We start from the raw sequence: 13,607 nt of genomic DNA, 5'->3' as shown, positions 1-13,607 counted from the left end.
AACACAGTAGGCTTCTTTTTTTTTCTTCATAAAAATTCTAGAACAAACATATATAAAAGCTTGCAACTAGGTACCGGCGCCGAGGTTCCTCTCTAGATGCGACGAGAGCCGCGTGTTGCTCTGGTCTACCCGCTTGGTGTTGTAGTCTCGCTCCCAAAACTTGACGGGCCGTACGTATGACGTCATGAATATCGCGCTACCTGCAAAGTCGTGAATAGTCTTGTTAACACATCGCTAAGAAAAACATTACTAAGACACCTATTAAATATTTCGTATCAAATTGCAATGATTAGTGTTGATCGAAATATTTTTTTAAGTTCCGTTGAAACAACATTCATTTTCACTTGTCCAAATTTATTGACCACATAATAAATAGCTACTGGCTGCTTTATAATAACTATAAGAAGAGTTAGATTATGATTCTTCTAAGAATAAAACTCCTATCATAATAGTGAACTAATTAAATATTAACAAATATCTAAAAATATAAATATTTACGAATATCTGAAACAAATTATGAACGACTATAATACTAACACTCATTTAGTTGTCACACATCAAACATAACTTAACTTCTTTCTCAATTATGGAAACCGTATAAACGGCCGCGTAAACCGGCGGGCGTTTTGTGTCGATGACGAATCTTTCACATGACACGATCCATCACAAGAAAAGGTATCTTCTTTTACATAAAGATAATATGATGACAAAAATGGGACAAGTAGCATATTATTTTCAATGCCTACTCGCATTTCAGGTCGACTCTGGACTAAATTAAAATAATTTCTTGCATTTAGCCCTAATAGTATAGATTTAAAAATATTTTGGTCCTTCAAGCCGGATTTGAGCTTACCCAAAGCCGGTGTGAGCGGCGAAGATATCAGGGCGGATATGGCGGCCTGTAGGAACAACATCCCAGAGTGTGGCACGGAGAAGGGCTGCGCAAAGGCGTGGAATGCGCTGCCCCACGTGATTTGCCATGGAGCTATGTAAGTCACCACGAATTGCATCTGAAAACGATTTATACATTAGCTTCATAAACAATTGTTGTGGTTCACTTCAAATCCATTTTTCTGAGATCTATATTTTTACTCATTGATAATATTATTTAAAATAGCTGATATCCCGGGACGTCGTTCGCATACATATTTTTACATCTTGGGTTACATTATTGGACATTAAGTAGGGATCCCTAATTTTTTTGAAAATGTAAAGTACCCTGTATAAACCGGGGATAATGTATCTTCCCAACAGTGAAAAAATTATTCAAATCGGTTCAGTAATTGCGGAGCCTATTCAATACAAAATCAAATCTTTCCTCTTTATAATAGAAGTATAGATGTAAGTGTGCGCTTCTAGAACTAAAGTACAAGTGCATAGAAAAAAAATAGAATTTTGAAGTAGAATAGCCAAGGTTATGTGGAAATTTCTTGTAATATTTTATGCTTACTCTCCGAGTTTATATCAGCGATTTGTTTGTACAAAAAAAGACTTCATTATTTTTCAATTGTAAGCAGCAAAAGTAACGACAGTTCTGTATTTTACGAACCATTTACTTTTGTGTGTACAAGAATATGATATCTATGACGGGATACAAATACTGAATTCATTGAGAGCAAATAAGAGTGTATAGGAATCCATAATGTGTGACATATAAGATACATACCTTGAGTAAGAACTCGTAGACTTTGTTAAAAATAATTGCCATGACAAAATAATCGACGAGAAACGTCTCCGACATCTTTTGGCTAACGAAATCAAGTTGAAACAAAAGCACAGCGAATACAACTATCAGGTACTGACTATCTGGATCTGAGTAGGCGTTTCTTAGACCTGAAAAAAACATATTATAATTGTAAGTTTTTTTATTTTTGTTCTGCTCGGTATCAATACTTTGTTTATATTTATGCCAAGTGACTTACATTTCAATGCGCATACGCAGATGATAAGCGCGCCGAACGCGTCGCCATGTTTTTCCGCAATGGCGGGCGCGTCTTGCGTAGTGGCCGCAATCACTAGGGCAGGATATAGAACATTGCGCTCCAAGAAGCATAGATATACGAATATCTGGAACGAGAACAGTTGATCATAGATGAGTCAGTTTTAGTATGTATCACAACTTAGGGATGACTGAAAACCAATGCTGCACGGCAAACCACAAGCGAAGCGTTGCGGGAAGCCACTTGTGTCAATGTTTTAAATATAAATAAACACAACCGTCGCGGTTCGCTCTTGCTTCGAGTCTCCCATTTGCTCTATGTTTGAAGTCGTGCATACAAAGCCAGATAATATAACAATCTTGCTCACGCGCTCGTCTTTGGTTTGGCCCGGCGTGACACGAACTTCGGTTCACCACGTATTCGGTTTGCTTTCGTTTTTCTATGTGACAACATTAAAACGATACTATAGATAACAAAATGAAAACGCTTCGCCACGCTTTCCGTCTGTCTGTTTGACAATAGCTTTCATGTGCAACATTTATGTGTTTCATTTTAATATAATTCACATGCACCTGCTCTTTCCAACGGGCTGAGACACTGACGATCCTCTGGGCCATCAATAGGGCTAGTATAAAAATATTGTAATATAATACAGTTGAACAATTTTATCAACGATACGTCACTCGAACGGTTGACTCAGTTGCAAGAGTGCTCGCACGGGACGGGAGAAGTCGCGGTTCGAGTCCCGCATAGTTCATAAAATTTTGTTTTCAAATTTTATTTGTGTAATTAATCCCAGAAGTGAGGCTTATCACTTTAAAACATAATAAATAGAATATAATTGTGTATAAATTACTCAAAATAAAGTGCTAGAAACGCTTACGTTTTCGCTTCAAAATCTCACTTAAAAATAATGTTTTAAATTATTAAGACCCCCACCTTTTCAAAGATCATAAGTTTAGCTGGTTCAGTGACTTCGAACTGCGAATGTTCGTGCTGCTTAAGCACCGGCGAGGCCAGACACAGCCAGGGTTGCTGCTTGCGGAGCTGAGGGATCAGGTAGTGGAGGACCCAGCCGAGGATACCAGCTATTATCCATAGCACCTGTGAAAAAAATATCGTAAAAATATTTAATGGGCTAGTAATGAGCTGATAAATTAAATTGGATGATGGAGTATTTTTTATAACATAAAATACGACATGAGAAGGACTTTCAGCTGATGGTAATTGATACGCCCTGTCCATTAAAATGCCACGGCCAGGATTCTTGAAAAACCCAAAAATTCTGAGCGGCACTTTTGCGCTCCCCACGTTACGTTTACATGTTAAGTTTCATTTGACCAGTAATTTAACTAGGTACGGCGCCCTTAACACGACCGAAACACAATAACGCTTACACATTACTGCTTCACGGCAGACAAATGCGCCGTTAAGGTACAAAGGTACCCTTACGTCACAGAAGAAAAGCTTGTGTTGTGTGTCTTAAGTCTATTTCTGTGCCTGATGTTCATGGCGCGACCATAGTACGGTACCGTTCAGTAAGCAATGTAGGCTTTTTGGTGGTTATCAATCTCTAAGATCACGTAATCACCATAGCTTCAATCTTAGACTTTCAAAATACTAGCGTATATATAAACATAGGAGATACACCAGGATAGAAAAGGTAAGCGAATCTATTGACAACCTGTAAAAAGTCAGTCACTCTTGGCATTAGCAGATTAGTATTTTGAGTCGCATTATTAAGTGTCTTTTGAGCTCATTGTGGTGCAGTTCAATGTGAAGGGCACCAGAGGGCGAGGAAGGTCCCCCATGCGATGGAACGACCAAATTACTGAACAAAAAACTGGGCGGTCCGTTGAACGAGTATACCAGGGTGTCGGCCAGCAGGGAAAAGTGGAGAATGCTCGTGATGCGAATCACATCTGCCCCAAAAGATGTCACTTCGCAAAGACCACGACCGCTCTTCCAAGAGTATCACAAATAACGGACCGGCTAAAGCACATATTGACAATTTAAAATTGGTCACGCATGATGGGGCTGTCATTTCGTCTAAGTCTATGGCTTCAGGATTGCGATAGTTGAGTTCACCATGTAATACTATACTCAACAAAAATTATTATTCCTAAATTGAATTTTTTATCATACTGCACTTAAACGTACGCAAATTTAATAAAAATAGATAATACTCACTGTGTTCAATTGTGGTTTCAATGTGGTAAAGACTGTCGTACAATGCAGACCCAGCACTAAAAGTGCGAGAAAAGTGCACACGATGACGTCATTCTTCAATCTTGCGTTCACTGTCTCCTGTAATATCTTCGGCAATGGATCTTCCATGTCCTCTTCACTCTTTTCAACTTCAGGCTTGTTCAAATTCGAGTTCAAAGTATTCGAATCACGACTTTTCTCATCATTTTCAGTGGCGGGATCTACTTTGAGCGATGTCGTGGAATTAGTCGTGTCTCCCTTCACATCTACTTTCAACGAACTCACGCTAGAGGCTTGCGATCTCTTTTGCGTTTTCGATATGTTAGTTTCCGAGCTAAAGTTAATCTTCGATACCGAACTTCCTAACGAATTCTGTTTGGAAATATTACTCTCCGAATTATTCTTCTTGTCCTCTGTCAACGTATTGGCTTCAGTTTTTTCTATATCCGGTGAACAATCAGGATTATGCACGATGAACAATTCCGGTGGTAGTAAATGTTTTTTTATTAAATTCCATATAAGGGTATAGTCACTAGCGCTACGGCTAAGATGATACGATATAGGAACAAGAAGAGCGCAGAATATGGAGAACAGTATATTATGTTTTTGATGCTGAGATTTTTTCCCTTCAACTAGTCCGCTATAAGCGAAGCCGTATAAGGCACCAATAGCAACTAGAGACCTCAACACACAATAAAATGCAGCGCTCAAACTACTAGTCGCATTACCACCGAATGCATGCATATCGATTTGTTCTAATAAGTACATGAGAAACGTGTTCACTTGAGGGAACAGGCCTAAACTAAACGCTAACGGAAAAAATAATAGGAACTTTGAAATTATTTCTTGAACAATATACAAACAGTCTCTTTCATTTACTTCTAAACCGTAAATCGTTAAAGGTTTTGCAGCGTCCGTGCTTCGCTTACTTCTGGAATTCGTATCTTCTGCTGATATATTTTGCATCTGACTATTGACTACACATAGTATTGCTGTACACAAGCAAAAGTAAACAGGTCGCGAAAATACAACCATTTTGTTAAAACCGTGTACCGGCGATGCAGAATCAGGCTGAACACTCTTCAGCAAAGAATACTGACTTCCAGCCATTATAAAACAGAACCAAAACGCGTATATATCTCTGTAATAACCAAGGTTGAGAACCATGGAGCCCAAAATTGATACAGCAATCGCTAACATTATTGATACGGAGGTGTCTTTAAACGATAGGTTTCTATCGAACAGCGCCATCAATTTCAACCTATCCATGCTCACCTTGACCTCAAAACATTTAGATAAATTAAATTTATAATAACTTTTAGTCTTTAGTTTACTATTTTTCTCAATGTCATCCAATATTTTACAAATTCTGTTATGCAACTTTATTTCAACAGTCTCTTCCCCAATTGATGGCATTAAACTGGGTATATGAGTTGAGGCAGTGGTATCAGCTTGTTGTTGTGCTTGTTGCTGAGCGCGTTGTTGGCTCATCAGGTAATTTATATGCATACTTGGTAGCCCCATTCTAGATTGTCTTTCAGCCTCAATTTGTTCTAACAAACTATCTGTTACGTAAGCTACCGGGGATCGAGCTTGTTCTGCAGTCCCACCATCGAACACATAGAATCGTTTATTTCCATTATTTGTATTTATCGGTACAACAGTCGACACATTATTATTACTCGACATCAGGGGATTGTTGCTTCCAAGGTTCGAAGAATTTTTATCTATGCTATCAACACATTTGCTTTTGAGATTTTCATTTCCTGTTTCTGACTCCAAAGATCCACAGCTACCTTCCGCCGTTTCCTGGGAATTCTCTGCATTATCTGGAGGTTTGACCGCATTAGATCTCGGGTTGTCGCTCTTTTCAGGCAAAGGTATTGGTATAGCCGATGTTTGACCGGAACTATTTTTATCGAATGTATATGACATCCAATTGCCATATTCATCCATAAAACAATGAATTGCTCCGTCACTGGTATCTTCAAATGATGTCGCAAAATGAACGCCACCTGTGTTATTTGGATCTTCAGCATTTGGTACAATATCCTTTTTTTCTAAGTTATTTTGCGGTTGTGGGTTGTTCCTTTGGCGAGTAGAACGTTTTATCTTTCTAACGCGATTCCTATGATTTCGATCCATCAAGGGTCTCAGTCTTGGTCCTTCTTCAGTATTTTGTGTATCTACCGGAGAACTGTTATCAGGTACACTGCATGGCATGAAGTCTACTCTTGAATTTAAAAAAGCAGCTAATAATGGCATAGTGGTTGGCAGAAGCGTATTTGTAGACGTTTGTGCGACTTCTTCAATGGAGCGTTTTCGGGCTTTGTGCGATCCCTCTCTTTCTCCACTTCTGACACTATGCCTCCGACTGCGAGACCTCTCTTCTCTATTAGGTTGGGGCATAACAACTGTATTAGCATTTGTTGCAGCAAATAAACATTCCAAGCCTTGCACTAAAGCAGCCTGTGCTTCCACGGCATCCATCAGTATTCGTTCCTCATTTTGGTTTTCATCTTTTTCTTTTCTAGGATCTCGTTTCTTATTCTCCTTTTGTGAAGAACTTCGTGAACGCGCTAGATTTTTAATCTGCTTTGGTATAGCACCTAAGTTTTTTGGGATATTCGAAGATTCTCCTAAAGTACTATCTGGTTTGTGAGAGGCTACTTCTTCTAAGTCATCATCGTCACAGAGCCCTTTCTTTACATCTAATGCTTCCTGAAATAACCAGTCTAGACTATACACGCTTCTTTCATCAGCACTTTTACTATCACAGGTTAACTGAGACTCTTCAGTCTCTGGAGGATTGTTCCTTTCAAATTTCTTCTTTGGCCTTAGCCCTTCACTACTACTACTAGAATTCGATAATTCATGGTCCCAAACTTTTAGTTCTGTTATTTTTTTATCATCTGTCCGCTTTTCCAAGTGGTCACTGGCTTCGTTTGATTCCAGACTAGATTTTTCAATTAAAAGATCTTTTGAACTTGCACTAGTCTTATCGAAGTAATCACTATTAGGATTTGGTTTACAATCACAATTATTTATTTGACGCTCTTGTCGTAAGTCTAGTTTATTTCCTTTTTTTAAACGTACCGGTTTCTTGTCATTTGGGTAGCCTACGTTGTGTTTCGAAGGAGGTCGGTCGCAACAAATCTTTTTACACTCATGGTGGTTTTTAGATCGTACAACACGTACATCAGTTGGTTTATCTAGTAGGGGAGATCTTGATCCATTGTTTTCATAATCAGAATCACTGGATCGTATTGCTGATGATTGCTCAGCATCCCAATCAAACCCTCGAAACTGTTTCTCGTCTTCATAATCACTGTAACTTTCACCACTCGAATCTAAATCAGTCTCTTTTTGCGAAGTTTGCATCTCATCAGATATCTCTGCAATAGGATAGACTATTTCGGAACCGTATGTCAGGTACGGGTAACTGCAACCTTCTCCATTCTCATTTTTCGGATACAAATTTAAATGAGGACCACGTGTTAAGCTTTTACTAGGTGGAGGAATTACGGCACTTTTTGGGTTTTTAAGCACTTGGCCACCAATAGTTTCTGCACTATTAGGATGCGGAGAAAGATTTGAAACACTAGGCGGGGGACAGCCGATTTCTAACGCTGCACTTTTAATTCTTCGTACTCCAGGACTTTTGCCTTTATTTTTATCAGTCTCACATACAGGTGCTTCGGCTTTAATTGTACTCATATATTCACCAAATTCTACACTAGCGAAGAATCCTGTGTCTGAGTTATTAGAATGTCGTCTCATATGAGAAACTAATTGTGCAGTTGAATTAAGTAAAGGCAATTGAATAGTAGACATAGTGGAATTGGAATTTCTTCTCATATAAGAGGATTGTGCAGACGCAAGAGCTATGGCACTCTTAGTGCAACTCTCGTCGGGGTAGTTTGTGTACCTTCGTCGTTGTGCCAGTCTTTTCTTTGGGGATGAAGGTCCAACACTAGGTTCAGAATTATCCCTAGAATCAGAACTAAGCTGGCGTGCAAACTTCGACTGGTAAGGTTCCCCAGCAGCTTCATTTGCATCTAAGTAAAGCCATTCTTTAAAAAAGTCTTTATTGCTAGAACCTCGCCGATGAGGGCATTCATTGTATCGACGACTTACTTTAGAAAAGGGTCTTTCATCTGCAAGAATATGCATAGCTGAACTTAACATGTATTCTGCTCGAGCATTTCGTGTTTCTTCCACAATAAGTTCATCTATGCGTCCATGCCCACGTCTGGTTTTGGATCTGTGGTCCTTTCTGTGTCCCGATTTCGATCGACTTCTGATAGGGCGGGATTTTGAAGAACTAGTGGGCTCTAGACATTGTGCTACACATAAATCAGATTTTGTAATAGCAATTGCTTCACTTGGCTTTGATGACATTCCACTGTCCTCAACACTTGACTCTGAACTATTTTTTCTATGAACATCTACTTTTAAATCTGAAAAAAGGATACAATGTACCTTATTATTCCATATTAAATTCTAACAATTCCTATATATAACTCATTAAATTGTTTTCATACCTATAGTACTATTATTAGGTTTATGATATTCCAAAGATGTAACGGAGTCATTATCACTGGCTGCCACAGCTGTAGTATTCATTGTCTGCATTTCTAGCCCCTCCTCTGGCCTGCGGGATGTCAGTAGACTAAACAATTATGATTAAATAAATATATTAATAGGTCTGCAAATAAACAAAAGCATTAATTTTAAAGCAACAAAATATTTAGAAAAGCAAAGCAGAACTTTAATCAGGCACTCTACATTAAACTTAAACCAAAGTAGAGAGATATCAACTACTTATTAACTACTATATTTTTTAATGAATGGGGAGATAAATTGAATGTAAAGATGAAGTTATTGCCCATAGCTGCAATTCAAATGAATTTATAAACATAAGCATACTCCAACTTTATATGTACTTTATAACTAGACATAGTGAATAGTCATTAAAACATTTGTTACCCCAGAGTACCAAATTTTGTTAAAACCTTAAGATTGCATAAATAGAAACCAATAAAAAATAAGCAACATGTTTGTAACAATCAAGACTGTTAGTATTATTATTATTATTTATAATAGACTAAGCAGCTTTCGCTGATGCGTCTATATCATTTGCCATATCTATCCAAATGTTTGTCCAGTCTATTCTTAAACTGATTAACAGATTTTGATTTAACCACATCCTTGGGCAATCTATTCCATATATGAACGACTCTGTTGGTCAGAAAGTGTTTCAATGGATTTGATGATGCTAATTGATATTCTAGCTTCATATCATGTCCCCTTAGTCTAGGATTGCTCTTCCTTGGAAACATGCTCTCAAAATTTGGGACATTATAATAATTATTTAGTATTTTGTATGTTTCAATTAGATCACCTCTTTCTCGCCTGCTTTTGAGGGTGCTGAGTCCAAGCTGTGTAAGTCTTTGTTCATATGTAAGATTTTTTAAGTATCTATTAGATCGACTACAAAAAGAAAATATTTAAACTAATCCTCACTTCATACAATAATTATTACTTTTTGTTAAGGGCATTAAAATGGTTGCAATATTCATTTAAGTAAAAACTCACGCAGCATTCTCTGTGGGGTTTCCAGCTTCATCAGTCATGGGAACTACGATGAGCTCGTGGGTATCATACATGTGGTGCAAGCCATGGTTGATTAACTTGAGGACTGTAAACAGTACAGCCACTAGCGCACAGTAGATCAACCAGCTGACACTTGCGGGGGGAAAATACTGAAAAATATAAAGATAGTGATAATTTTAATACTTTTATAGAGCTGTAAAAGAGGCTAATTTTTTTCTAAAATTGTTTCTGAGGTGATTATGTTAAGTAAATTCAAAATGTAAAGGTGAAAATCAAATATAATGTAAAATAATACACATCTGCGATCCTCTTCACTATAATCACAACTATAGTATACATAGTTACACCAAATGATATATTATAACACTAGGGTAGTTAGTGACCAGCTTGTCCACCACTTTCAAGTACTACAACAGGAACTCCCTAAAAACTGAGAGCAATAAACCAACTTAATAATACAAGTCTACCAACCCAACTCCCATGGGTGTCTCAAGAGGCGACTAAGGGATTCAGAACGGAGGATGGGCAGCAGCATCCTTCCGAGAACCACCAACACCCACTGCAATTGCCAACCCGCCTGCCAAGCGTGGCGATCACGGCCGAAAACACCCCAAATATGAAAAAGGACACTGAAAGGCCCCGGCCCCAGTGGCCTGCTTGTGGTGGCCACGGTAGCAGCCACATAAGCGATGGAGCAGGGGGTGCTAAGAATCCCCGGGTTCGGAATCGCTACCACAGACGAAGACCATTGGCCCTGGCAACATATAATGTCAATACACTGTGGACAGACTTTAAGCAGACTAAGATGGGATGTCATGGGGTTATCTGAGGTCCGAAGACAGGGTGAGGACTTGATAATCCTAATTTCTGGACACCTGCACTACTTCTGGGAGAGCGACCAAATGTCCCACGGTGGAACCAGGTTGCCAAGGACAGAAAGGAAAAAAGGTTGGAGGAGGCCTATGCCAATTGGCAAACAGCTGGAGACTACCTGGATTTTATATAAGTTAGATATAAGAAATTATATTGTTTGTTTTTAGTTGAATAAAAGGCTTTATTATTATTAGTTCCAAGAAAGGCAGTCATAACAAAATGTTGAAAACTGTTTCCTTTCACCATCACACAATGTTTTTTTTTCTATAAGCTCTAAAATTATTCCGTTGTATGTAACTTCAAACGAAAATTAAAATAAACCATAAATCTCCTTGGGTGAGAGGTGTGTCAATTGAAAGGGGGAAAACCTAAAATAAAATAAAACCCTTAACAATCCCTTATTCAGGATACAAATTTCTGTGCATTAAATAACCCAAAAATTGCAACAAATTAAAACATATACCATAGACATTTGAGTAGTTATTTAATAAATTCTCTCTCACTCTTACAGAAATTATCTTGCCCAAAGGCTACACCAGCTTGTACTATGGGTACAAGAAACAACATATTAACAGAAAGAAATTCATTTTCTGAAATTATAACATTTAGATTAAAATTATTTTTATATATTATTTATAAATATAAAATTTTAATTTTTTATCTTAATGGGAGCTGAAGACAGGAGCTATAAATGCAAAAGTACAAATATCTAATTCACGATCAATTTGCAATAAGTTGGGCTAAACAGACATCAAATCAATCTAATTATAACTCTGAACACAGATTTCTCCAAAAAAATAGATTAATTAAAATTAAAAATAATATTACATGGTATAGGTACATAAAATAATATTATTTTCAAGATTTTGTTACCTAAACTCAATGCATAATTAAATATTTTCTTTAAAAATTTGCTTCCTATAATGTCTTTATCTAGAAAAATAAAGAGAAAGTAAACTTTTAAGTCAAAGTTAAGAAATTATGAATGACTGATTGTATTCTAATGCTTCATTCTCATTTTCAGCACTTATTTCATGTAGCTAATTGTGTATTGGAATGATATTTTATTTCATAATATGTGATATAAGTTTCATAGCAGTAAGTTTAGGTCTGGGTACATAATAGCTTTAAAATGCTACCAAACAAAAACAACTTACCAAATACACAGAGAATGGCAGGCAAAGAAGGAAGAGCCAGATATACAGATGTACAGTATTGCAAAATAGATTTTGATGTGGATCATAGAACCAGCCTCCAGTTAATGATGCCCATATGCCTTGCCGCAAAATTTCTAAGGTTTGCGAACCCATTTTATGCACTTTAAACACATAACTATCACTAATTCACTATCCATTCATACAGATTTTTCTTTTCTAGGAAAATATTCATAGTAATTATCATCAACTTTCCCAAAGGGACACTATTGTTTCCAGTGCCATTTTGGGTTGCACAAACACTTCACAACACAAACAATTTTTTTCCAAAAAGTAGAAAGAACACCCAGAAAATAAATATATTAATAATATGGATACACAAAAACAATAGGTCTCATATAGATATTTAACAATATATTAATATAAAATTATTAAAAACAAACATCTCAATCGTAACAACACAGCAACACACAATTCTATGTGACATTAAAATTTATGACAAATAAATTAACTGACAGGATAGGTTCACACAGTGACAGATGTTAGTCACAGCAGTGACGGTTCACAATAATTCACAGATTTTTTACATAAGGCACGCTATGTTGGCCGTTTTGACGATTGTCCACTCATGAGGTTTCGTATTAATTAATAATTACATTGAAGGAGAAAATTACTGTTCTTTATTGTCAATAGTGACGTGCAGTTAGTCATAAAAATTTATCGAATGTATAATTTTAGGACACAAAATTTATTTATAACATTGATTTCCAAACTATATGAGGGTCCCGCGAACATTTATTTTTTATTTTTTTATGGTTGGTTGTTTTATTTTTTTTATTTTTTTTATTTATTGGAAAATTGGTAGGTTGTGTAAAATGGGTGGAACAAAATATTAATAGATCTTTAAGTAAACTTAATTTAAGTAATAATGTCATTTAACAGTAATCTTTCAATTTACTATCAAAACGCCCTGACGTGCCTGCCTGCCAAAACGCCTGCGAACAAAATCTCATAATTTCTTGTCATGTGTTCTGAATTGTAATAATGATATTATATGTTTAACTGAAACTTAGCTTAACTCTAATTTTAATAACAATGAATTTATCGACGATCGCTACATAGTGTTTAGACGTGACCGTGAACAAATCGCGAGTGCAAGCGCATCTACTAATGGAAGCTGACGAGGTGGAGGCGTCATGATTGCAATTCGGCGGGAGCTGTGTGCACAGCTCCGGGCCGAGTTCAGCGCACCTCCACCAGCTGACGCTGTATGGGTAACTCTGTCGCTGCCGCCGCGATCACCGGGCGCTGCTTCCGCGCTTCACGTATATGTGCGTCACAGTGATCGACACGAAACTAATTTAACCTATCTTTATGATAATATTATTAACTTCATGGACATACACACTAACGATTTATTTATTGTACTTGGCGATTTCAATGTCTCTGCGGCTGACTGGTATTATAACAGTGAGCTTAATAGTATTAACATCATTACAAATAACAATAACTTAGCATGCTTGACGGCGAATTTTATGATGTATTCTTCGCTAAATCAATATAATTCGGAGTATAATAATAACCAAAGATTTCTCGACATAGTATTTAGTAATGTAAACTGTAACGTAGCATCTTGTGACAATCCACTTACACCAGAAGATTTACATCACAAATCGCTGGATATTGACTTATAAGTTCTATATCCAACTCCCTTCCAAGGTAAGATTTTCAAAAAGAAGTTATTTTTTAAATCCGATATGGAATCAATTAAACGAGAACTAACGAAAATCGATTAGGTCGATTTATTTACGACTAT

General features: G+C 37.0%; 1 protein-coding gene across 1 annotated transcript in view; it reads right to left on the bottom strand.

The window, feature by feature from the left end:
* The window catches only part of LOC126964704 (pecanex-like protein 1), a 40,396-nt gene extending 28,171 nt beyond the window's left edge, over nucleotides 1-12,225 (bottom strand). Inside the window, exons 1-9 of the mRNA XM_050807979.1 lie at nucleotides 11,795-12,225; nucleotides 9,747-9,913; nucleotides 8,693-8,802; nucleotides 4,131-8,608; nucleotides 2,880-3,044; nucleotides 1,923-2,067; nucleotides 1,667-1,833; nucleotides 854-1,010; nucleotides 75-200 (exon numbers count right to left, since the gene is read on the bottom strand). Coding sequence (XP_050663936.1) covers nucleotides 75-200; nucleotides 854-1,010; nucleotides 1,667-1,833; nucleotides 1,923-2,067; nucleotides 2,880-3,044; nucleotides 4,131-8,608; nucleotides 8,693-8,802; nucleotides 9,747-9,913; nucleotides 11,795-11,947 — 5,668 coding nt within the window. The 5' untranslated portion in view covers nucleotides 11,948-12,225. The remainder of the gene's footprint in view (nucleotides 1-74; nucleotides 201-853; nucleotides 1,011-1,666; nucleotides 1,834-1,922; nucleotides 2,068-2,879; nucleotides 3,045-4,130; nucleotides 8,609-8,692; nucleotides 8,803-9,746; nucleotides 9,914-11,794) is intronic.
* Nucleotides 12,226-13,607: the final 1,382 nt, after the last annotated feature.

This window comes from Leptidea sinapis, chromosome 5, assembly GCF_905404315.1.
Source record: "Leptidea sinapis chromosome 5, ilLepSina1.1, whole genome shotgun sequence".
Lineage (NCBI taxonomy): Eukaryota > Metazoa > Arthropoda > Insecta > Lepidoptera > Pieridae > Leptidea > Leptidea sinapis.
This window is presented reverse-complemented; position numbering and strand designations above follow the sequence as displayed.